The 23,050-nt window shown below is 37.3% G+C and overlaps 1 protein-coding gene across 1 annotated transcript in view; it reads right to left on the bottom strand.

Moving 5' to 3' along the window:
* Positions 1 to 23,050, bottom strand: part of MROH2B (maestro heat like repeat family member 2B) — a 94,169-nt gene that overhangs the window by 38,926 nt on the left and 32,193 nt on the right. The window contains exons 12-20 of the mRNA XM_043996453.1: positions 21,499 to 21,621; positions 20,139 to 20,252; positions 12,496 to 12,649; positions 12,293 to 12,333; positions 10,192 to 10,333; positions 8,790 to 8,833; positions 5,327 to 5,434; positions 3,438 to 3,554; positions 1,734 to 1,841 (exon numbers count right to left, since the gene is read on the bottom strand). Coding sequence (XP_043852388.1) covers positions 1,734 to 1,841; positions 3,438 to 3,554; positions 5,327 to 5,434; positions 8,790 to 8,833; positions 10,192 to 10,333; positions 12,293 to 12,333; positions 12,496 to 12,649; positions 20,139 to 20,252; positions 21,499 to 21,621 — 951 coding nt within the window. The remainder of the gene's footprint in view (positions 1 to 1,733; positions 1,842 to 3,437; positions 3,555 to 5,326; positions 5,435 to 8,789; positions 8,834 to 10,191; positions 10,334 to 12,292; positions 12,334 to 12,495; positions 12,650 to 20,138; positions 20,253 to 21,498; positions 21,622 to 23,050) is intronic.

The following is a 23,050-nucleotide window of genomic DNA, read 5'->3' as shown; positions in this document are numbered from 1 at the left end:
CATCTTAAACTCAACATATCCAAAATGAAACTCATTTTCTCCTAATTTTACATAAACATCCTTATTTTTCTACGTCTATTTTTCCATCAGGGTACTACCATCCTAGTAACCCAGGTTTGCAGTCTTGGAGATATTTTCTTCTCTTCACTTCCTCAAATTACTTCCCCCCTACTCAAAAATAATCGGATGCCAAACTATGTTGACAACATATTTCACATATACCCTCTTCTCTCTGCTCACATATCTGCTACTTAGTCTAGACCCTAATCACCTCTAGTCTGAACTATTTGATAGCCCCCTAAATAGTATCATTACAATAAGGTTTCCCTCACTCCAATCAGTCACATAGCTTCCAAAATTATATTCCTAAATATTAGATGTTATTATGTTACTCTCTTGATCAAGAAGCTTCAGAAACTTCCTTTTAGTCTAGGACAAAAAATAGCAATTAATATGTAAGACATTTAAAGACTGCTACAATCTGATTTCAAACTGTCTTTCTAGATGATTTGATATCACTTCTCATATACTTTACGTTATAGCTAAACTATTATTTACCCCCGTATGTGACATTTCATTTCCTTTCAGTCCCTGAGTCTTTGTCCAAGCTTTCCCCCACATCTAGATCCCCCTCCCTCCTTGCCTTTGACTGTGGGAATCCTTAGTTCCCTTCCAGGTTCAGCTCAAGTGCTTCTACTTGGAAGAGGGCTTTCCTGATGCTTTCTTCTCCTTATTGGTTAGTGTTCTTTCTGCCCTCACATAACCTTACATTTACTTTTCAGATAATTTCTATCTATCTGTATACTATTGTCCCCCTCTCTTCCACTTCTGACACAGTAGAATATAAGTTCCTTGAAGATGGGGATAGTTTCATTTCCCCAGTGCCCAATATGATGCTTTGTACAAAGTAAGTACTTATTAAATGCTTGTGAAATTGAATCTCACTTGATCTTCAAAATAAGCCTGGGAGGTAACAGGTATTATTGTATTCACATTAATGATAAAGAAACTGAAGTTAAGATAGCTATTGTGAGAGGTGGGATTTAAATACAGGTCTTTCTTGACTTTAAGTCTTATTCGTTTTTTGTGTCATGGTCCCCTTTGTCAGTCAGGTAAAGCCTATAGACCCCTTTACAGAATAATTTTATATGCATAAAAATAAAATACATAGAATTATCAAGGAAACCAATTTTATTGAAATATAATGATCAGAATAATATTTTTAAAGCCATAAGTTCACAGATTCCAGGTTAAGAACTTCTACTTGAGGTAACAGTGATTCATCAGTCAGCACACTTTGTTTCTTTTTTTTTTTCCTTTTTTTTGTGGGGCAATGAGGGTTAAGTGACTTGCCCGGGGTCACACAGCTAGTAAGTGCCAAGTGTTTGAGGCCAGATTTGAACTCAGGTCTTCTTGAATCCAGGGCCAGTGCTTTATCCTCTCCGCCACCTAGCTGTTCCCAGTCAGCACACTTTGTGTTAGATCATTTAACTGGTTACCACTCTACCTGACTGTACCATTTTATATTTCCTTAGCTTGTCCCCAAGTGTATGATGAGAAACATTAACAAAAATTGCATAGCTTCCCATTTCCCATTCTCATTTATTTCCAAAAGACCTTGTTTTTGGCTATGTCTCTGACATGGTATAAGGACTTAAGTATTGGCCTAAGGAAACAGTTATGGTTTATTCCTGATATTAAAAAGCAGTTTAAAGGAAAATTGTGTCTTTTACCTTACAGCGATTTGAGAAGGACTTCTGATCTGCTTGGAATTCTTTAAGAACCTTTATAACAATATCCATATGATTCTTGGCACAATATCCCAGAATAGAAACAGTCGCCTAGGAATTGAGAATCACAGAATATTTATTTTAACCTAATGTACATCAGATTTTACACTGGTAGTTTACACTTGATAAGTCTTTTTGCACTTACCTCTTAATTCCCTTGGACCTCCTACCTCATCTTTATCCTGGACATTTTCAGCCCTGCTGCTACTGTTCCACTTTCTAAAGTAGTTACCAGAAAGACCTAATACACTCAGCTCTGAACTCTCCGGAGGTTTTAACCTGACCCTTTTCTTTCCAGGTTCTCTCCAAAAATACAATCAAGTCACCATTACAAGAGTCTCTGGAGAGCCCATGTCAATGAACCAGCTTCTCATTCCACTTCCTGTTTCCTGGCCACCACTTGCCTATAAATGTCCTCTCTATTAGAATTCACATTCTTTCCACCATGATTCCAGAGGACTGGTGATAAAGCATACTAATCAGTTCTTGATAGAGAGGAAATAGACTCAAGGGTCAGCGTAAGATAGAAATGTTCAGGTGTAGATGATAGGAGAATGTACTTTGGTTATCTGTGCTTGATAAGAATGTTTTTTTTGTTTTTGTTGTTCTTGTTTTCCATTGGGGGCTAGAGTAGGGGAAAGGGAAGAAAAAGAAAGAAAGAAAAGAAGGAAGGAAGGGAAGAAAGAAAGAGATAGAGAAAGAAAGAAAGAAAGGAAGGAAGGGAAGAGAGAGATAAAGACAGAAAGAAAGGAGGGAAGGAAGAAATGAAGGAAAGAAAGAAAGAGATAGAGAAAGAAAAGAAGGAAGAATGAAAGAAAGAAGATAGGGTCATTGGGACACGGATATATATTTAAAGCAGAGATAAGGAGGAAGGCCACAAAGAAATAGAAACCAGCAGGGCAGCTTTGAAAGCTTTTAACTACGTATACAGGAAAGGAAACTGTATCTACTAGAAATCTGCATTTTCATGTACAACTCTCATATCAGTGTTTATGGAAATACTCATTTTATTTGATGTTTAGGTTCAGAGTAATAAGAAAAAAATTAAAAGTCATTAGTATAAAAATGAGTGCAAGCTCTTTGAGGCCAGAGACCATTTTATTTTACAATTTTAATCAGCTTAGTTATCTGGCTTCCCAACTCAGGATATTTGCAGCAGCAGCAGAATAGGTGGGGTTCTGCTCTAGATGGGTACACTAACAACAGTAAAAAGTTAAGAGCTGGCAGTCTATTAGTAATAGAGGAAGCAGGAAAAAAACCCTATGAAAAACAGATATGACTAAAAAAACTAATACCTTGGGGGGGGGGAGGAATTTCACAGAGAATAAATTCTTTAAACTTCACCAGTCCTTGAAGGCATCGCTATATTACAATAAAGGTTAGCAATTATTTCATAAGGATTGAATGATAAAGATACTGTTAATTATAATACCCTAAGAAGGCAGAAAGATGGGCAATGCCATTTTAGAATGTTTTCCATGAAAAAATGTACAAAGTGGTATGCTTCACTTTTCTGGACAATTCTCTAATGTACAATAGCTGGAGACATGTGATTTTATTGTCATTTCAGTGGGAGGTTTGAAGGATATGCCTCAACCCCACAAGAATAAGATGTGTATGTGGGGGAGAGATGGAAGTTTCTCCTACCTCTCTCTGGTCCCCCAGCTGGGTGGCATTGACTAAGGTCTCCTTCAGCCATTCAGTTACAAAGTTCACATCCTGGCAGCATGCTAAAGTGGTTCCCAGAGCTTTCCAAAGGAATTTCTGGGGGAAAAAAGGAAAGACCAGCATCAGGATGTTAAATGTTTCAGCTCCTTAGAACTGTTGTTCTATTCTCCTTATGCCTTTATAATGTCTGTTTAAAATCTGTAAGCCATATCTAATGTATTTTTTGGAAGAAGTTGGGAGATATACATGAAATAATAACTGTTTTTAAGGATGAAAAAGATTATCAGAGGAACAGTTGGAAGATTTGAAGAGAAGGCTGTGGTTTAACTTAATAAATGTTCGATGATAGGATCATTTCAAGGAGAATTTTTACCAGCTGTTCTTCATCTTTATTGAGGACAAATAAAAATAGGAAAGTGAGCCTAATTTGGGACAGGAGAGACTTTGTTCACTTTAGCCTTGATGATCATATCTCTGCTGCAGGAAGGGGAAAAAGACAGCTGGAAATATCAGGAAATGGTATCAGAGTGTAGCACGTGCCACATGCCAACCACCTCTCTAGTTTCCAAACTATCTCCCTCTTCATAATGGGAAACATTGCTGAGGGAAAAGTACACCACAGAGGAACAATTGAGAGTGAGGAAATGATATGAAACATTCCTGTCAGTTCCACTCACTTTAGAAGTGACTGAAGGTTTGAAGTTAATGGTTTCATCTACCCCATCTGCTTCAGCCCCTTCCTAGCTTTGTTCCAGGTGCCTCTGCAAGTTTTTAGAGGGAGACAAACCAAGTTTTCTTTTTTCTCTTTTACTGGAAACCATAGAGGATTCAGGGCTAGGGCTTCAGAAACCAAAGAAAGACTTGTCCTTTTAAAAACAAGGTTCTGTCATAGGTTAAACAGTTTTTTTCTTGTTGAGTTTAGAGATACAGAAGAACTTCATAGGATCATAGATTTAGAACTGAAAAGAACTTAGAGATAACCCCCCTCATTTTACAGATGAAGAAGCTGAGGCACAGAGGAGTCAAATGACTTGCTCATTATTACATAACTAGTAAGTATCAAAAGTAAGGCTTGACATCCAGGTCTCCCTAACTCTCAGTCCAGTGCCCTATCCATTATACCATGTCATCTGTCAAAAATTTTAGCAGAAAAAAAAAACTTAGCAGAGGATGATTCTTCACAGGAATACTTAGGGAGTTTAGGAAATGTTCTTTGATGGAATTTTCCAGCAACACTATGGATAGAGAATCTAGGCAGGGGTGTTCTTTTGATACTCAGGGATCAACTTGATGGATTCTTTTTCCCCTCCTCCCCCTAGGTTAAAGAGTCTGAATTTATTTCAGTTACATTGGAAAATAATACTTGTTAGGAGCTGGCCCATCTAAGTCTGAGTATGTGCTATCTTTTTTTTCATTCACCATGATGGGATAGGATAAATTTTAAAAAAATTTAATATTTCATTTTCCCCAATTACATGTAAACACTATTTTTTCAAATTTTGAGTTCCAAATTCTCTCTGCCCCCTTTTCCCATTGAGAAGGAAAGCAATTTGATATAGGTTATAAATTTGTAGTCATGTAAAACACATTTCCATGTAAGTCATACAGTGAAAGAAAACAAAAACCCCTAAGAAAAATAAAGTATAGAAGAAGTATCTTTGATCTGCAGAGAATGAGATATCTGAAACTAGAATGATGAAGAACAGACATTGCCACCAAGAAGTGTTTTATTTTGTGATTTGACAGCAGATAACCATAAGCAATAATTTTACTTCCGAATAAAATTCTGGGTCCCATTGTAACTACCTTCTCAAATACTGGTTTGCTAATGCCAGGAGGTAATTTGAGAATTTTAGTTGAGAACTGACCTTCTCAAGTGAGGTGTCATAATAGGTCCCCATCTGCTGAATAAATTCATGGGTCAGTTGAATACTCCAATTTTTGTCATTGATTTTCCATAAAGATTCCCTTAGAATCTGTTAAAAGACGTCAGAGTTGGAGATAAGACAAAATTTATTGTCATTAGTTATTTTCATCTTTCTGGTACCTTTTTTTTGAGGGGCAATGGGGGTTAAGTGACTTGTCCAGGGTCACACAGCTAGTAAGTGTCAAGTGTCTGAGGTCAGATTTGAACTCAGGTTCTCCTGAATCCAGGGCTGGTGCTTTATCCACTGTGCCACCGAGCTACCCCTGGTACCTTTGGTTTTTAAAAATAACAAATACAAGAAACGAGAAATACAAATAATTCTAGTGAAATCAACTGACAAGTTGAACTGACAAGTGGAATTATTTTCTGCTTATTTCTCAGATTTTTCCTTGCTAGATTTGATTTCCCATAGAGAGGAGGAAAATGGAAAGGAGACCTTATCTTTTTGTTTTTGTTTTTTTGTTTTTGGTGGGGCAATGGGGGCTAAGTGACTTGCCCAAGGTCACACAGCTGGTAAGTGTCAAGTGTCTGAGGCCGGATTTGAACTCAGGAGCTCCTGAATCCAGGGCCGGTGCTTTATCCACTGCGCCACCTAGCCACCCCCGAGACCTTATCTTTTGAGCATGCTTCTCTTAGGACAGGTAGGCAAATTAATTAGAAAAGATATTTAACTTAATTTCAAAATCAAGTTGAAGTTTTTCAAAGTTGGAAATAAGTTTGGGAAAATGTGTTTCTTGAGAGCTTTTTATTCAAGCACTGACACATAAAAGGAAGAAAAATGTTTGAATCATAGTAGTAATAGCATAGTGCTCCAAGGTTTACTAAGCACTTTATATAAATAACTTTATTCGCCAATCAGAGCCCTCATTACTTATCTTTATATATATATATCTATATTTAAATATTTTCCAATTACATGTAATTATAAAAATTCATTTAAAATTTGCATTTAAATTACTCTTTCTCCTTCTCTTCCCCCATCCCTTGAGAAAGCAAACAGTATGATATCGATCGTACACGTGAAGTCTTGTAAAAACATTTTCACATTAGGCATTTTGCAAAAGAAAGCAATACCCCCTCCCAAGAAAAACAAAGTTAAAAAAGTCCTCATTATTCATCTAATGATAGTGGCCCTGCTCTATTTACTATCTTTGTGACTTTCCAAGCCATACCAGCTTTCTCTGGCCACTACTCTCCTATGTGTGTCCTCTCCCCCATTAAGAGTGTAACCTCCTTAAGAAGAGATGGTCCTAGTTTTGTATTTTTATCCTCAGTGTTTACAAAGTACTTGTCATAATTCAGTCCAATGATCCATGCATTTGCCATGAGTTATTTTAGGTGTAGAATATAAAAAGGCAAAAGCAAAACAATCTTTACTCTCAAAGGAGCTTGCCTCTTGTTACACATAGGGACAAGAAAAACTCATTTGTATTTTCCAAAATCTATGATTCTACCTTTTAAAAAAATTCAACCTAAACTCAGAAAAATCCTTCACTCTATAAATCTTCTAAGTAGGGGAGGAGGAAGGATAGTCTATAGATATTGTTCATGAATAGTTTGGGATGATAACTTGCTGAGGAGGCTATTTATAGACAGTTAAAGGAAATTAACGTTATTTACTATGAAGATTAAAAAAATTTCTGACAAAATTCTCCCTTTATGGTAGAATATCTATATCTAGAGAAAGCAAGGCAGGAATTTTGCATAAGTGAAGAAATAGGATGGAAATGAAGGACACATTAACTGGATGGATCATATAGCTATATGATACAGATATATCATATGTATATATGATATATTTGTATTATATAGGTCATAGAGGCTACAGAGCCATTTTCATGTGCCACAGGCTGAATGGAAGAAGGTTAGAGGTGAGAATCCTCTCTTGACCTACCACAGAATCATCAAATCTGTTTTAGACACAACATCCTCCTGCTGTCAGCAATCAATCATATTGTCATGAGTTGGATGTCATTCTTGGTTTATTATGTTTTTCCAAAACACCATTTTGAGGACTATGATTGAGAAAGATTCTATGTGAGGACTTTGGATTTATGATTCTGTGTGATTCTTGGTTTTTGGTTACAAGTTGAGTTTAAACTCCTTTAGGAAAAGGACTGCCTCATTTTTTGTATTTGCATTCACTGTTTTATTTATATACACTCATACATATTATATAAGTATATATACACATACATACATACATATATACATACATACATACATGTGTATGTTTGTGTGTGTGTGTGGTTTGTCATTTCCTTCTCTAGCTCGTTTTACAGGTGAAGAACAGAGGCAAACAGTGTTAAATGATTGGCCCAGTGTTACACACACACACACACACACACACACACACACACACACACAGTGTCTGAGGCCAGATTTGAACTCAGGAAGATGAGTCTTCCTGACTTTAGGCCTGGCACTCTATACATCTGACACTCTATACATCACACCACCAAGCTGTTGTATGTATATACATACACACATGAGATATGTATGCATACGAACACACATGTATATATACATGGGCATATGTGTGCATATATATATATATATATACATACATACATACATATACTATAAAGTGTTTTTACCTATTTCCCTTTCTTTGTGTGACTGAATGAAGAATGTGCATGTAAGGAGGAGAAACCTAGAAAATAGAGGAAAGATATAACAAAGGTATATATACAGGGAATTAATATTTAACTTCAAAGTTCACACTCACTTTATCAAGGTGAAGGTTATAGGCTGATGTACAAATTGTATAATTCTGTGTCAACTGAGACCATCCTTAAGCAAACAAGTAGACCCCAAAGCCAATATGAACTGATGGTGCGATAGGATCTCCACCCAAGCTAGCACGATCTGAAAGTTGCATTTAGAGAGACAGAATGCCCAGGCGTAGGAAGGCAATTGTCTCTCAGTACCCTGCCTTGGTCAGACTGCATGTGGAATAAATAGTCTGTTCATTTTGAGTGTCATATTTTAGGAAGGACATGAAAAAGTAGATCATCCAGAAGAGAGCAACTAGTGCCAAAAATGACTTTGGGATCACACCATGTAAATCCAAAAGCTCTGGATATTTTTAAACTAGAGAAGAAATTATATGAGAGCTCTTTTTCAGATATTTTGAAAGACTTTTATGCAACAGAGATTAGACTTGTTCTGCTTTGATGCCTTGTGTTTAGAGAAAAGTCTTGATGCATTGGACTAGACAATCTTTTGGGGTCCTTCCAAATATAAGATTCTGTGAAAGACTTGATGTCACATCTTATGGAATTACATTTTTTGGATGGGATTTTACCCACTCTCTGCCCTTTGGATTTGAATCCTTTGGTGCAAATATTAATCTCTACCTGATTTCACCTGAAAATCACTGGAATTCTAAGAGGCCCCCTTACCTCCAGCAACATTTCTTCCCACAGTGCAACTTTATAACAGTTTCCTAAAAAAAAAAATGATTCAATGACTGCAGGGTAATCACAATTAGAGCAGATTCACAGTTTCCAATTTCTCACCATCATAGTTCATTTATATCTAATGGAGATAGCTCATACTTAGATGGAACTTAGATATAATTTGCTGATGTTAAAACAAAAGATAAGGGAAGGACATAGATTTTGGCATAGTTTGTGACTTAAAGCACCCAGGAAACCCAACCAGGATCTGTCTAGTTTTTTCAGGATTCCATACTGACTTGGGTAACTTTTGAATGTTGTCATAATTGGGAGCATGAAAAATTAATTTGTATTTTTTGGTATTTATGTTTTTAGTCGACCTAAACTCAGGGAAAAAATAAAGAACCTATTATACAAAGCAATGAAAGGGAGCGGGGATATTTCCAGATTAAAATTCATTCCCTGAAGGGAGGATCCTTTGACAGGGATTGTATCTATTTTTTTCTAGGACGAGTGTATCTGCAGCTTTTTACAAATGTATTGTTCTACAGTAAGCAGACCTTAAGGTACCTTTGTATACATCTGTCATGAGTAACTTTGTTATGGATACAAACAGAGGTTGGCGAAATTCTTCTGGTGTTCAGGAATTACACTTATGGAGTCATCCACCATTTTGTCTGTTTCTGTCTATGTGTCCCTGCTCTTCCCTCTGGTGGAAGGGGCCTTGCCTAGCTAGGCAGTTTCACCCAGTGAATACTGCAAATTTATTCTTAAACCTTCCTCCTTGCTTACAATTTCTCAAATAATATCAATTTGGCCAGGTGGAAAGGGAATCTATATCCACATCACAACCCATGGTTTCTTATTTCCTTTCTGATTTTCTCCATGTGATCATAAAAAATGACCCCGTTATCTGCATCATATGAGTGCTTTATGGGGCAGCTAGGTGGAGTAGTGGATAGAGCACCGGCCCTGGATTCAGGAGGACCTGAGTTCAAATCCGGCCTCAGACACTTAACACTTACTAGCTGTGTGACCCTGGGCAAGTCACTTAACCCCAATTGCCTCACAAAAAAAAAAACCAAACAAACCAACAACATATGAGTGCTTTATTAAAACCATGACTTCTACCTGTATTGTTCATTGCCACTTCCTGAATACTGAGAATACTGAGAAGAAAAAGGTAAAAATATGGCCCATTTTTCTCCCATGAAAAGACAAGTTACCCCCAGAGAAAGACATGTGGAACCATTAGTAATAACAATTGGATCCATTCAACTCACATAAAAATCCAGTGATATTATTGTCTAAATGTAATATGATTATTTTAGAGTTCAGCACATGATGCTAAATTCCTTGGGTTCTTTTTCCTTTGAATGTAAATCTAACCCCACTTCCTTCCTACCTTCCAAAGGGAGAAGCAGCTGAGGGATGAGTTCCTTCCATAGTTCTATTAGGTTTGGGTGGATTATACTGGACAGGCTCTTTAGAAGACCTACTGCTCCAGTCCCACATGGTAGTCCCTCACTGGCCAGAACAGCAATCACCTGCATATGGAAAAAGAAAATGGTTACCATGGTTCTCTTCTAGCACATCCATCTCCTTTTCATCATAAATTCTATTTTGGATTCTCCTCAATCCTAATATCCAATCTTTCCTCTTACCAAGAAATTAATTGAAGGAAAAAGATCAACACACTCACAATCTATTTTCACCTTCCATTCTTTTGGCTCCCAATAGGACTATAAAAGTTTCCAGTAGGATATAAGCAATTTGAAGGCAGGGACTATTTTTTTCTTTTTGTCTTTATATTTCTAGTGCCTAGCACAGAGCTTTTCTTTAAAAGTATTGTTGAATTGATTTGAATTACTATGATCAAAAAAGGAAAAATGCAAATATGAATTACGCTGGGAATCATCATTACATAGCTACTTTTATACTTGAAAAAGGGTACCTAAGAAATGAATGCTAGATATATACCAGAAATAGGAGAGCCAACCAATAGCAGTGGGTATCCTGCTAACAACTTATGCAGATACTGATTTACTTTATTTTTAGAATTTTTCTTTTTTTCAATTAATAATAATGTCTTTTCTCTCTCTTCCACTTCCCATCCTTTTGACCTCACACTGAGCTTGGAGTCAGGAATACCTAAGTTCAAATCCAGTCTCAGGCATTTTTTTTTTTAGCTATGTAACTTTGGGCAAGTCACTTAACTGCTGTCTGCCTCAGTTTCTTCAATTGTAAAATAATGATAATAATAATAATAATAATAATATACCTACCTCATAATGTTGTTGTAAGGATAAAATGAGATAATATTTGTAAAGCACTTAGCACAGTGACTGGCAAATAGTAGATGCTTACTAAATGGTTATTCCCTTTCCATCTCACTTTCTTCTCACAACCACATTGGGAAAAATTGCAATAAATATGTATAGTTTGGCAAAGGAAATTCCCACATTGGCTATGTCTCAAAATTTGTCTCATTCTGCATCTCGAACCTGTCACTTGTCAGTAGGTGGGTCTCATTCTTCACCATCAATTCTCTGGAGAAACAATTAGGCACTGAACTGATTAGAGTTCTTAAGGGATTTATTTATTTATTTTGTGAGGCAATTGGGGTTAAGTGACTTGCCCAGGGTCACAGAGCCAGTAAGTGTCAAGTGTCTGAGGCTGGATTTGAACTCAGGTCCTCTTGACTCCAGGGCTAGTGCTTTATCAACTGCTCCACCTAGCTATCCCTTAACTGATTTATTTTAAGTCATTCTGCAAGTGTTCACTAATACTTCATCATTTCAAGGATTGGTGATTCCATTGGTATGGATCTCCTTTCCATGGATTCAAATCTATGTCTTAGGAGAAAGTCTTCATGAGTTACCATAATTGTACTCATTCCCTCTTTGATGGCCAATCTTCTGGTGATAAGCCTTGCTTATCTAGGTTCAGCTAGATAGGTACCAGGATTCCAGGCTCATACTCCATCACAATCCCTGACTCAAAACCTTTCAAGTTTGGTGGGACCTTCCAGCGTTTTGTACCCCACTGGCCATAGCCTTTGTGAACCCAGGGTCATCATGATGAAGCCATGAAGTAAGACTTATATGGAGGTATTTAATTTATTATTGGTGAAATTAAGTAGATGAGAGAAAGATCCCATCACTCCTTAGTAGGCTATAGATACAACAATTCTTAATCAGTGTTATTGGTGCAAATGACAATTCTATTTACATAACACTTAATGGAACTAATTTGGTACAGACTTGCCTATATCCATGTAGGATTGTGAGGTCATGGATTTAAAACTGAAAGAGATATTAGAGATCATCTAATTCTATTCCTTTCTTTTTGAAGGGAGCAAATAGATGCCCAGAAAAATGAAATGATTTCCCCAAGGTTCTACACATAGTATAAGCAATAGACCTGGGGTTTAAAGCCATTTCCTCTAACTTCATCCCAATGTTCTTCCTACATGTTTCTCCCCTGTTTTGTTAAACTGCACTCACCAGAAGTCTGGCCAGCAGCTGTTGGGCTGAAGGAAGTTTCACTAGAAAGAGAAGTTAAATAGTAGTATTAGTGGTACTGGAATGATTCTGATTTGATTTAGATCATGTTTTCTCATGAATCTACTTGAAAGAACGATGCCCTTTGTGGGAATATGTCTATGAAAAGAGAAACAGGAGGGGGGATTTTTTTTTAAAGTACAAACCTGGTCCAGCAGAGACTACAAGAGCTGTTGACTCATCAGCATTCTGCTTCTTCTCTTCTGCCATCAGCAGGATCCTAAGGATATTAAACAGATAGGGCAGAACTCCAGTATATTCCACGGGTACCACAAAAGTTAGGAGTTTTGGCCATAGCACCTGTAGAAGAGACAGTGAAAGGGATAAAAGCTAGGCTATACCTTGCCATTTGTCTATGCTTTTAGTTAGCTTTCTTTCCTGTTACAAAGCTTCATTAGCATTCATTTTTTCCCTTTGTCTCTTTGTCTCCATCTCTGTCTCTGTCTTTGTGTGTCTCTGGTTCTTTCTCTCACTGGTATACACATTTAGGGCATGGAAGTACAGATCAACAACTATCTATGACATAGCTTTGGAGAGTTGCCTGGGGAAAAGGAGAGTTTAAGTGACTTGTCCACAGTGCCCAGCCAGGGTGTGTGATAGGTGGAACTAGAACCTAGATTTTCTTGACTCCAAGCCCAGGCCTCTATCTACCATGCAATATTACATTCAGCTTTTGTATATACAAGTCAAATTCTGTTACCAGCAAATACCATTATGATAAAATCTCTATATCATTAAAAATTTGTTACAAGAGATCCTTGTATGGAAGGTAGGAAGATAGAATCATTAATAGAGGTCTTAGTGTTACTTTTGATGGCCCCAAGAGGGTCTCCCAGCTCTAAAGGTTAGGAACCTTGACTGTCAGTTTAGCCTAGGTCTCTGGGAACACTGTAATGGCCCAAATTCACATGAAACAGACTTCCAACTTTGTACTCATTTGGATTTCTCTGTGTCTTGTCTTCCATATCTGATAAATAACTGATTAGACAATTCTTCTAATGTTTCTCCAATGAGTCTTTTCCTTTATCTCTTCTCCAAAGCAATACTGTTGTAGTTCAGTGTCTCATAGTTTCACACTGAACCTTGATTCTGGATTATACACTAGTTCTTACCTAGGCTCTCTGCTTCTAGACTTTCTGTTTCTCTCCATCCCTTCCAGTTAACAAAATAATACTTTTAAAACGCTGATTTGTATGGATCAAGGTAATTAAAAAAATTTAAAGTAATAAACATTTTTATTTATAGTTTTGGGTTCCAATTTTTATCCCTCCTTTCTTCCCTCCCCATCCCCTTCCCTGAGGCAATAAGCAGGTATAGGTTATACATGTACAATGATGTGAAACATTACCATAATAGTTATTTTGTGTAAGAAAACTTGAATAAAAGAAAAAAATGAAAGTGAAAAATAGCATGCTTCAGTCTGTGTTCAATCAATATCGGTTCTTTTTTTGGAGGTGGACAGTATGTTTCATTGATAGTCCTTTGTATTAGTTCATTCTATTGTTGAGAATAGTTAAGTCATTCACAGTTCTTCAAACAATATTACTGTCTCTGTGCACAACGTTCTCTTGGTTCTGCTCTCTTCACTGTACATCAGTTCAAGGTAAAACTTAAGAGTTGTTTTAATTTGTATTTCTCCTACCATTAGTGATTTGGAACATTTTTTTAATGTGGTGATTTATAGTTTTCAAATATTTGGACAACTATTCCTATTATTTGGCTACTTTCCATTTGGGAATGGCTCTTGATGTTATAGAATATAGATAGTTTAGTCACTTTTCTTTGTATTTCTCCAAAATCGAAGCCTACAATGATTAAATTGCTTCACAATCCACCATTAGTGCATCAGTATACCTGCCTTCCCACAACTCTTCCAATACTGACTGTTTCCATCTTTTTAAAAATCTCTGACAATCAATGAGTATAAAATTAGAAAAGAAATGTGAGTGGGAAAATAACCAACAAAATTTTATTATCCAAAAGATGAATGTTCTAAACTGAACGGTTCTAAAAAATATACAGGGAATTCACACAAATATATAACACTAACAGCCATTCTCAATAGGTGACTGTTGATTGAATTAAACCTTTGAGCTTAGATTGTTCATTCATTTTTCTAATTCTTTCACTACCAAGTACAGTACTTCGTATATTAGGCCCATATTAAATTGTTGTTACAAGCATAATGTATAAGAAGCACAGTCCTTGTTTCTATAGAACTGCATAATAAAAGGAGAGTCCTTAAGAAATGTTTCATAGTAAAGGGTGGAGCCAGGATGGTGGAGTAAGGAAGGAAATCACCTGAACTCTCTCAAATTCATCTCTAAACAACTATAAAATAACACCTTAAAATGAATTCTGGAGCTGCAGAACCAATAAAAGGATGGGGCAAAACAATTTTCTAGCCCAAGACAAGTCAGAAAGTCAATGGGAAAGGTCTGTTTCTCCTGTAAAAGGGGAGCTTAGTCTAGTACTAGTGGTGTCTGGGCAAGCCAGCAGCAGGCCACACCCTATCAAGTCAGATGTAAAGCCCCAAACTCTGGCATGGACCAGTGGTTAGGTCCTATGCCCCTTACACAGTTGGCTAGTAGCAAGGCTGCAAACTCCCAGTGCAAGAAGCTTGGGATAGTGGCCTGTTCACCCCAGAGTTAGAGCCCAACTTTGACATAAAATTAAAAATCATGAATAGGCTGGAAAAATTAGCAAAAAAACAAAAAAAGAACCTTACCATAGAAAGTTACTATGGTGACAGGGAAGATCAAGCTGCAAACTCAGATATAACAATGTCAAAAGAGCTACATGTAAAGTTTCAAAGGAAAATGTGAATTGGACTCAAGCACAAAAAGAACTCCACCAAAAACTCAAAAAGGATTGAAAAAATCAAATAAAAGAGGAAAAGAAAAACTAGGAAAAAAATGCAAGAAATGCAAGAGAATCAAGAAGTATTTCAAAGCCAGTGATAACTGAAAATATATGTGTTACTTAAAAAAATCCATTTTGCAGACAGTCATATTACCCCAATTACTTAAATTTTTGAAGTGTTATTTTTCAGCATGAACCACATTGAAAATAATGGCTGAAAAAGTTCACAAAATATTCTAGCTTCCTATCAGACTGCCCCCCCCCAATTGGCTGCTTTTGTAAAAGTGTTTAAAAATAAAACACATTTGGAAGAGGGTTTTTTTAAAGATAAAAATGTGTTCAATAAAAAAGAAAGTTTAATTTGGATTTTACAAATATTTTATTTAGAAAATTTGTGTCAGATTTTGTCAAGTATTGTTACAACAAACTCCAAGAGAATGTGAAAATGTCTACACCCCTTTGTTGTACAGGAGTTATGCTGTATGGAATATTTTAGTACTTTAATGGATGGTCAACAGACCATGCATACCTTCATATCCTATAGGACTCTTATCACACATATACATTATGGATACTAGTACAACTGTTGTACTGTCTATCCATCACTCTTCATGCTATCCCTTATTTACTTGCTAGAGGCCCTTGATAATGTCTTTCATGCCACATCTTATACATAAGTCATTACTGTAATATATTGTAACCTATTTATACCCAACATAGATCTCCTCCTGTCCTTAGGATATTTGCAACTTTTAGTCTTCCGAGACTGTGGTATTCCATGATTTTGAGTAATGTAAAACATCACTAGGAAAATATTCACATTATAAAGGTGAACTTTGTTCCTCTTGAAGTGGGAATTGTCCTTATCTACCCACAAACCTTCCGTTATCAGATTTCTTCATGATTTCTTCAAGAGGTTCCATATAACTGGCAGTTTTTTTGAGTCACTTACCAAAATACGCATCAGTCCAGATACAGAGATACCAATCTTCTCTTTTTCATAATTTTTTTTCACCCGAGGGCCTAAAACCTCCAGAAGGGCCAGAATTCTGACAATATCACCACACATACTAAGAACCAAATAAAGGTCATATATTATAAGTGTTACAGGAGTTTAGAGGAAGAGTGATTGAGAAGGCTTCATAGAAAAGAAAGGACTAGGGGGCAGCTAAGTGGCACAGTGGATAAAGCATTGACCCTGGATTCAGGGGGACCTGAGTTCAAATCTGGCCTCAGACACTTGACCCTTACTAGCTGTGTGACCCTGGGCAAGTCACTTAACCCTCATTGCCCCACCAAAAAAAAAAAAAAGAAAAAAAGAAAGGAAAAGAAAAAGAAAAAAAGAGAAGAAGGGACTTGGGTCTTGAAGCTTGAATCTTTGCAAAGTTGTCTTTTATTCCCATCTTTCCTTTCCCTTTTATTATTCAGTTAGTAGCAAAAATCCTATTGATTTTGCTCCTGAAATATTTCAATTTGTCCATCTTTACTAGTCTCACTGTTTTGTTTTGCTTTACTTCATTTATTTTTTCCAAAGTGTTGTTTGTTGTTTGTTTTTGTTTTTTTGGGGGGCAGGGGAAGTGGGTATATGTATGTGAAAGAGGTACTAACAATAGTGGTGCCCAAAATGGGGGATTATTGAAATTTTGTTGTTGTTGTTGTTGTTGTACACAGAATAGAACAGGAGGCTCAGGAAGAGAAACAAACAGGACAACTTTGAAACTAGAATATTGAATTTATTAAAGAATTTTTAAAATGCAAGCTGTATTAATAGAGATTCATGATTTCACATGCATTCTTTGACATTATTATTATTATTATTATTTTTTTTTTTGCGGGGCAATGGGGGTTAAGTGATTTGCCCAGGGTCACACAGCTAGTAAGTATCAAGTGTCTGCGGCTGAATTTGAACTCAGGTACTCCTGAATCCAGGGCCGGTGCTTTATCCACTGCGCCACCTAGCTGCCCCTTTGACATTATTTTTTAATGGAGAAAAGCTCATATTTATCAAGATGAGAAAAAGAAAAAAATAAGCATTATCTTGCAAAAAGAGAGGTACTACAGATTAGAAAATGGCAAATAGCCTAATTTTTTTTTTAAAGGAGGGAAGAAAATGAAACTTGTAAATTACTTAGATTCCTGGTAAAATTCTAGAATGGTTAGTGAACATCTAGAAAAGGGAGCTGTGAACAAAAGGGACCAGTATGGATTAATCAAGAACAAGTTATACCACACTAGCTTCATTTTCTTTCTTTTTTTTTGACAGCATTATTAGACTTGCAGAGAAGTAGAATGCTGTAGTTGTAATCTCAGGCAGGAAATTTAAACAGTCTCTCATGATACTTTTGTGGACGTGATGGAGATATGTGGGCTGATAGTACACTTATGTAGTTTCAGACCTCATTGAATAATTGATTCAAAATATTAATTATTAATGACTTTCACGAAGTTCACATGGAAGCAACATCTTGAGGGAAATATTCCAAACATCAGTTCCTTCCTTCATGGTATTTAATATACTTTAATAAATATTTGAATGAAGATTAAAAATAGCATACTAGTCAAGTTTGCAAATTACATGAGCTATGAGGAACACATTGGATGCAAGAGTCAGATTCTAAAAATATTTTAACAGACTAGAACCTTGGACTAAATCTAATAATGTTAAATTTAATAGGCATGAATAGGAATATGTTTCTACTCTTGGGTTCAGAATGTCAACTTCCCAAGTACATATGAACAAGGAGGTGCTAGACAACTGTTCATCTGAGGGAAAAAGGTCATAATGTCTCCACAGTGTGATGTGGCAGTGAGAAATGTTAATATTCTTTTAGGCTTCATTAAAAGAGACATTGTGTCTGGAATGAGGGAGTTTGTAGGCCTGGAGAATGTTCAGAAGCTAAAGAATGGAGAAGAGCCTCAAGATCATGCAATGTGAGAATCATTTGATTGGACTGAGGGTGCTTAGCCTTGATAATAGAAAATTCAGGAAGGTCTAATAGCTATCTTTAAGTAATGGGAGGGCTATAAAACTTGGATCAATGAATGAAAGTTTCTAAAAGGCAAATTAGGCTTCATATAGAGAAAAATTTATCACTAATTAATTATTACTAATTAAAGCTAATTATTATTACATAAGAATTAATTATTATTATAAATTAATTATTAAAGCTATTCCCAAGTGGAATAGGGAAACTTGGGAGTGGGTTTCCCTTCACTACAGGTCTGTCAGGGAAGGCTGAATGACCACTTGATGAGGGGAGACATGGAAGGGATTTTTTTTTCGTGGAGCAATTGGGGTTAAGTGACTTGTCACACAGCTAGTAAGTGTCAAGGGTCTGAGGCTGGATTTGAACTCAGGTCCTCCTGAATCCAGGGCTGGTGCTCTATCTACTGCACCACCTAGCTGCCCTGGGATTTTTGATCAGGTACAGACAATCATGTTTTCAAGAACATAATTTTAGGGAATGTCAAAGAGCTAGGAGAAGGAAGGGGAAGAGCTAGTGAAAAGGACAGAGAAAGGGGCATCTAGGTAGCGCAGTGAATAAAGCACTGGCCCTGGATTCAAGAGGACCTGAGTTAAAATCTGGACTCAGACACTTGGCATTTACTAGGTGTGTGACCCTGGGCAAGTCACTTAACCCTCACTGCCCCACAAAAGAGAGAGAGAGAGAGAGAGACAGAGACAGAGACAGAGACAGAGACAGAGAGAGAGAGGAAGAGGAAGAGGAAGAGGAAGAGGAAGAGGAAGAAGAAGAAGAAGAAGAAGAAGGAGAAGGAGGAGGAGGAGGAGGAGGAGGAGGAGGAGGAGGAGGAGGAGGAGGAGAAGAGAAAGAACAGATAGGGTAGTAGAAGGAAAATTTGGAGAATGCATTGTCATGGAAGCCAGAGAGGACAGAGTATGAGGAAGGAGGAGCATTATACAGTATCAAATGTTCTGGTCCCCAAAGGGAGTACTGATGACATTACATAGGTAAAACATATTTATTAATTTCTGACTGTGCTTAAAGCTGGAGATATGGATGCATGTAAATTAGACATTTTTTGACATCAAGGAGTTTATTTTCCAAGGAAGGAAGATAACACATAAAGAGAGGATGGGAACAGGGTGGGGGGTACAGTATGCACACAGGAGCATGATGGCTGGGAAATGGGGCAGAGGCTTGGCTTCAGGAAAGATCAGGTGAGAGCTCACTAATTAGAGCCCAAGGTGGTTGCAGGAGCAGAGTTCACTGTCCCAGTAGGGAGGAAGAGGAGATTATGTGGTCTGAGTGAGGTGGCATGGTCAAAAGATGGCTGGGAAGTGCTATTAGAGAGAATAGCCTTAATGGAGTGTGGGGAGGGAAGGTAGATTAGAGTAGGCCCAAGAATGGTGAGAAAGTGGAGACATTAGGTGTTGGCCTACTTTTTTTTAAAGAAGTTTGGGAGTGAAAGAGTGAAGGGACTCAAAGAACCCTAAAGAATATTATACACACAAAAAGAAACGCTGAAATAGTGAATGGTGAATCATCTACTGCCAATTAATATTTATTTTGACTAAATGAGTAACCTCAGTTTATCAAAGCATATTAGATCAGTTATCTTTAGTCAACAACGAGAAGGATCCAGATGAGGGAAATAAGGGAAAGAGAAAGCCTGGGAGTGGGTAGGACTCAGAAAAGGCTGATAGGGGCCTTGGGACTAAAGTAAATGAGGTGACTGAGCTGCTTTTATTTACTTGAAAATCAAATCTGAGATTCCCACATCAATGTGACCCCTTACTTCATGATAGGAGCTCAGATTAAGGCTCACCAAACAGAGGATGAAAGTGTTTCTGTTTCCAGCTGAGTTAAATTCTACACAACAGCTCAAATCACGTGAAAGGGGTATACCCACACACACAAATAAAGCTTCATCCCTAGCCGAAGGACAGCAATGACAGATTACTTACTTGAGGCATTCCATTAACTAGTGGGTCCAATCCCCTTAAGACTTTGAGGGCAATTTCTAGGACAGAGTTTTCTGCCATTAAGTTCTCCCGGATGATAGGCTTTATTGGATCCACCTTTAAAAAAGATAAAACTGATCACTTGCTAAGAATCATATCCTTTAATTCTGTCTTTGACTTTGGCAGATTTTTGGAGGAGGACATACTTGGTCAAGAATTTGGACTAGGTTTATTTTTAAAAATTTTTCTTTTTTTTTTTTTGAGGCAATTGGGGTTAAGTGACTTGCCCAGGGTCACACAGTCAGTTAGTATCAAGTGTCTGAGACCGCATTTGAACTCAGGTCCTCCTGACTCCAGGGCCAGTGCTCTATCCACTGCTCCACCTAGTTGCCCCCCTGGACTGGGTTTAAAAGGGTTGGAGATTCATGGATGGTTTTGTAGATAATAGAACCTTTTCCCCAATGCTTAATTCCCACTTGACTAAAAAATACTATCATTATTTAATGCACGCTTTTTTTTTTTCTGTTTTTTTTTTTTTTTTTTTTTTTGCAGGCAATGGGGGTTAAGTGACTTTCCCAGGGTCACACAGCTAGTAAGTGTCTGAGGCCGGATTTGAACTCAGGTACTCCTGAATCCAAGGCCGGTGCTTTATCCACTACGCCACCTAGCCGCCCCCTGATACACACTTTTTTATGTTGTCTTCAGTATTGGAAATTTTGTAGCATTTCTCCATACAATCAGAGAATTATTGAATTCCAGAATTGGAAGGGACTTTGGGAATCATCTAGTCCAACCTGAAGAATGAATTCCTCCTATAATATCCCTGAAAAACCATTAGCCTTGGGAAATTTGCCACATGAAAAAAATTGGGCATAGAGAAGTGGTTAAATTATATATACACTCTGTGATGCTCAAACTAAACAGAATTTTCAGATAGCTTAATGAGGCCAGAGGAAGTGGGTGTTGCCCACTCAGCGAGCTTAGCTATGTCTGATCTTTTTCATATAATGGCCTGGAAGAATGTGTCAATCTATCCACTCAAGGACAAGATGGATTTCTTGAATTTTTGTTTGTGTGGTGAAAAGATGTTGGAAAATTTTAAAAAATGGTTTTTATTGAAGCAGAGAGAAATCTGATTTCAAACTACTTCATCTTTAGTCTTTCTTATACAGCACTGGAGCAGAGAATCATCAGTCAGCCAGGGTCCAATTGTAATCTGAGAGAACTTAGAGTAAGCTTCAGTTATTTTATTGTGATGGTTCTTTTTAGGGGGTGGAGGAGATTCAGATATAAATGATGAATCAGTTACTTGAATAAGCTCTGGCCCTTGAACAGACTCAAAGTGCAGCCCTCAGAATCCTACCAAATTCCTTCTGGAAAATGCAAACTGGAAAAAGATGTATTCAATAAGCTGCCATCCTTCACTTGCTTCCAGGTAGCCCTTGTCACACATGCTTTGGATGAGGAGGAGAGTAGAAATCCTTACCTAGAGTCATAGAAAGATGTATACAATTTATGATGTTGGAGAGAACAAAACTTGATCCTTTTCCTTTCCTAAGTCACTCAGAGAACTAATGCTGGTAGCAAGAAAACGTCACTTGCTATTTCTTGAACATGATCCCCTCTAGCTCCTCCCGGTCCCTTTTTGCTTTTCCTTCATATCTGGAATGTTCTTTCTCCTCCACCTTCACCTCCTGACTTCTCTGGATTCCTTCAAGACCTAGCTCAAAGTCTGTCTTTTTTTTTTTTTTTTTTGCTGGGCAATGGGGATTAAGTGACTTGCTCAGAGTCACACAGCTAGTAAGTGTCAAGTGTCTGAGGCCGTATTTGAACTCAGGTCCTCCTGAATCCAGGGCCGGTGCTTTATCCACTGCGCCATCTAGCTGCCCCGAAAGTCTATCTTCTAAAGGAGCCCTTTCCTGGACTCTTGAGTTACTTTCATTTGCTTTGTGTATTATATGCTTTCCCCTCATTAGAATATAATTGAGATCAGGGCCTCTTTGTATCCCTCCTGCCATATAATTTGAAATTCTATGACTGGAAAATACCTTTTTTTGCAGGTTAAAATATGACCTTTTCTTTACAAATGCTGAGTAGTACTACTGTCTGTGCTCAAATATTATCAGTCATTTACTACATCAGAGTGAATTAGTCTATCTGGTTGCTTTCCTCTCAAGCAGTTGAAACCGAAGCACTTCATTGGAGGATAGAAGGGGAATATCTGAGCATAGGACATTGACAGTGAAGGCAAGACCATGCAGGATACTTCAGTAAATAGCATAAGAGTGCTAGGCACAGAAAGAGGAGCTGGGATAGTATCCTCTGCCTTACAATTTTTTCTTGGATCAGTTTTGCCTTTAAGGATTCAGTGAATGTTCCTTTGGTCCCAAATTCTCCCCAGGAACTCTTTGATCTTTATTCCATGAAACATAATCTGGCTACTCACTATGCCTGATCACTGTAGAGAGTCAATGAAGCAAGAACTATCTATGGAGAATCTATGATTATTTTAAAAGCAATCGCCATATACCGGAAAGAAGCTAGTTACTACAGGTTCTCAGGAGAATTCTAGTGCATAAGTAATCTGGGGGTTGGATATACTACTTTTACCTAATGGGACTTAGTATAAGGCCTATATTTTCTGTAGTTCAGGCCTTTGTCCATCAAGCAACTATCTGAGTATCTCTTATCTGCAAGGCACTTTGTTCTATCTATGATAAGAACAAACATTAATAGTTTCTTCACTAAGTATTAAGGAGAAAACCTTAATGTCTCGCTCTTAGAGGTTTCTTCAGTATTTATTTCTATGTCATGTTCTGAACACGTTAGGAAAAGTAGTAGGCAATTGATTAACAATTGACATGACTCAGTGACATGATTAATCCAAATGTGTCCCTTCATATTTCCTTCTGAGA

The sequence above is a fragment of the Dromiciops gliroides genome, chromosome 1 (assembly GCF_019393635.1).
Source record: "Dromiciops gliroides isolate mDroGli1 chromosome 1, mDroGli1.pri, whole genome shotgun sequence".
Lineage (NCBI taxonomy): Eukaryota > Metazoa > Chordata > Mammalia > Microbiotheria > Microbiotheriidae > Dromiciops > Dromiciops gliroides.
The sequence above is the reverse complement of the archived record's forward strand: the minus strand, read 5'-3'. Positions and strand labels throughout refer to the sequence as shown.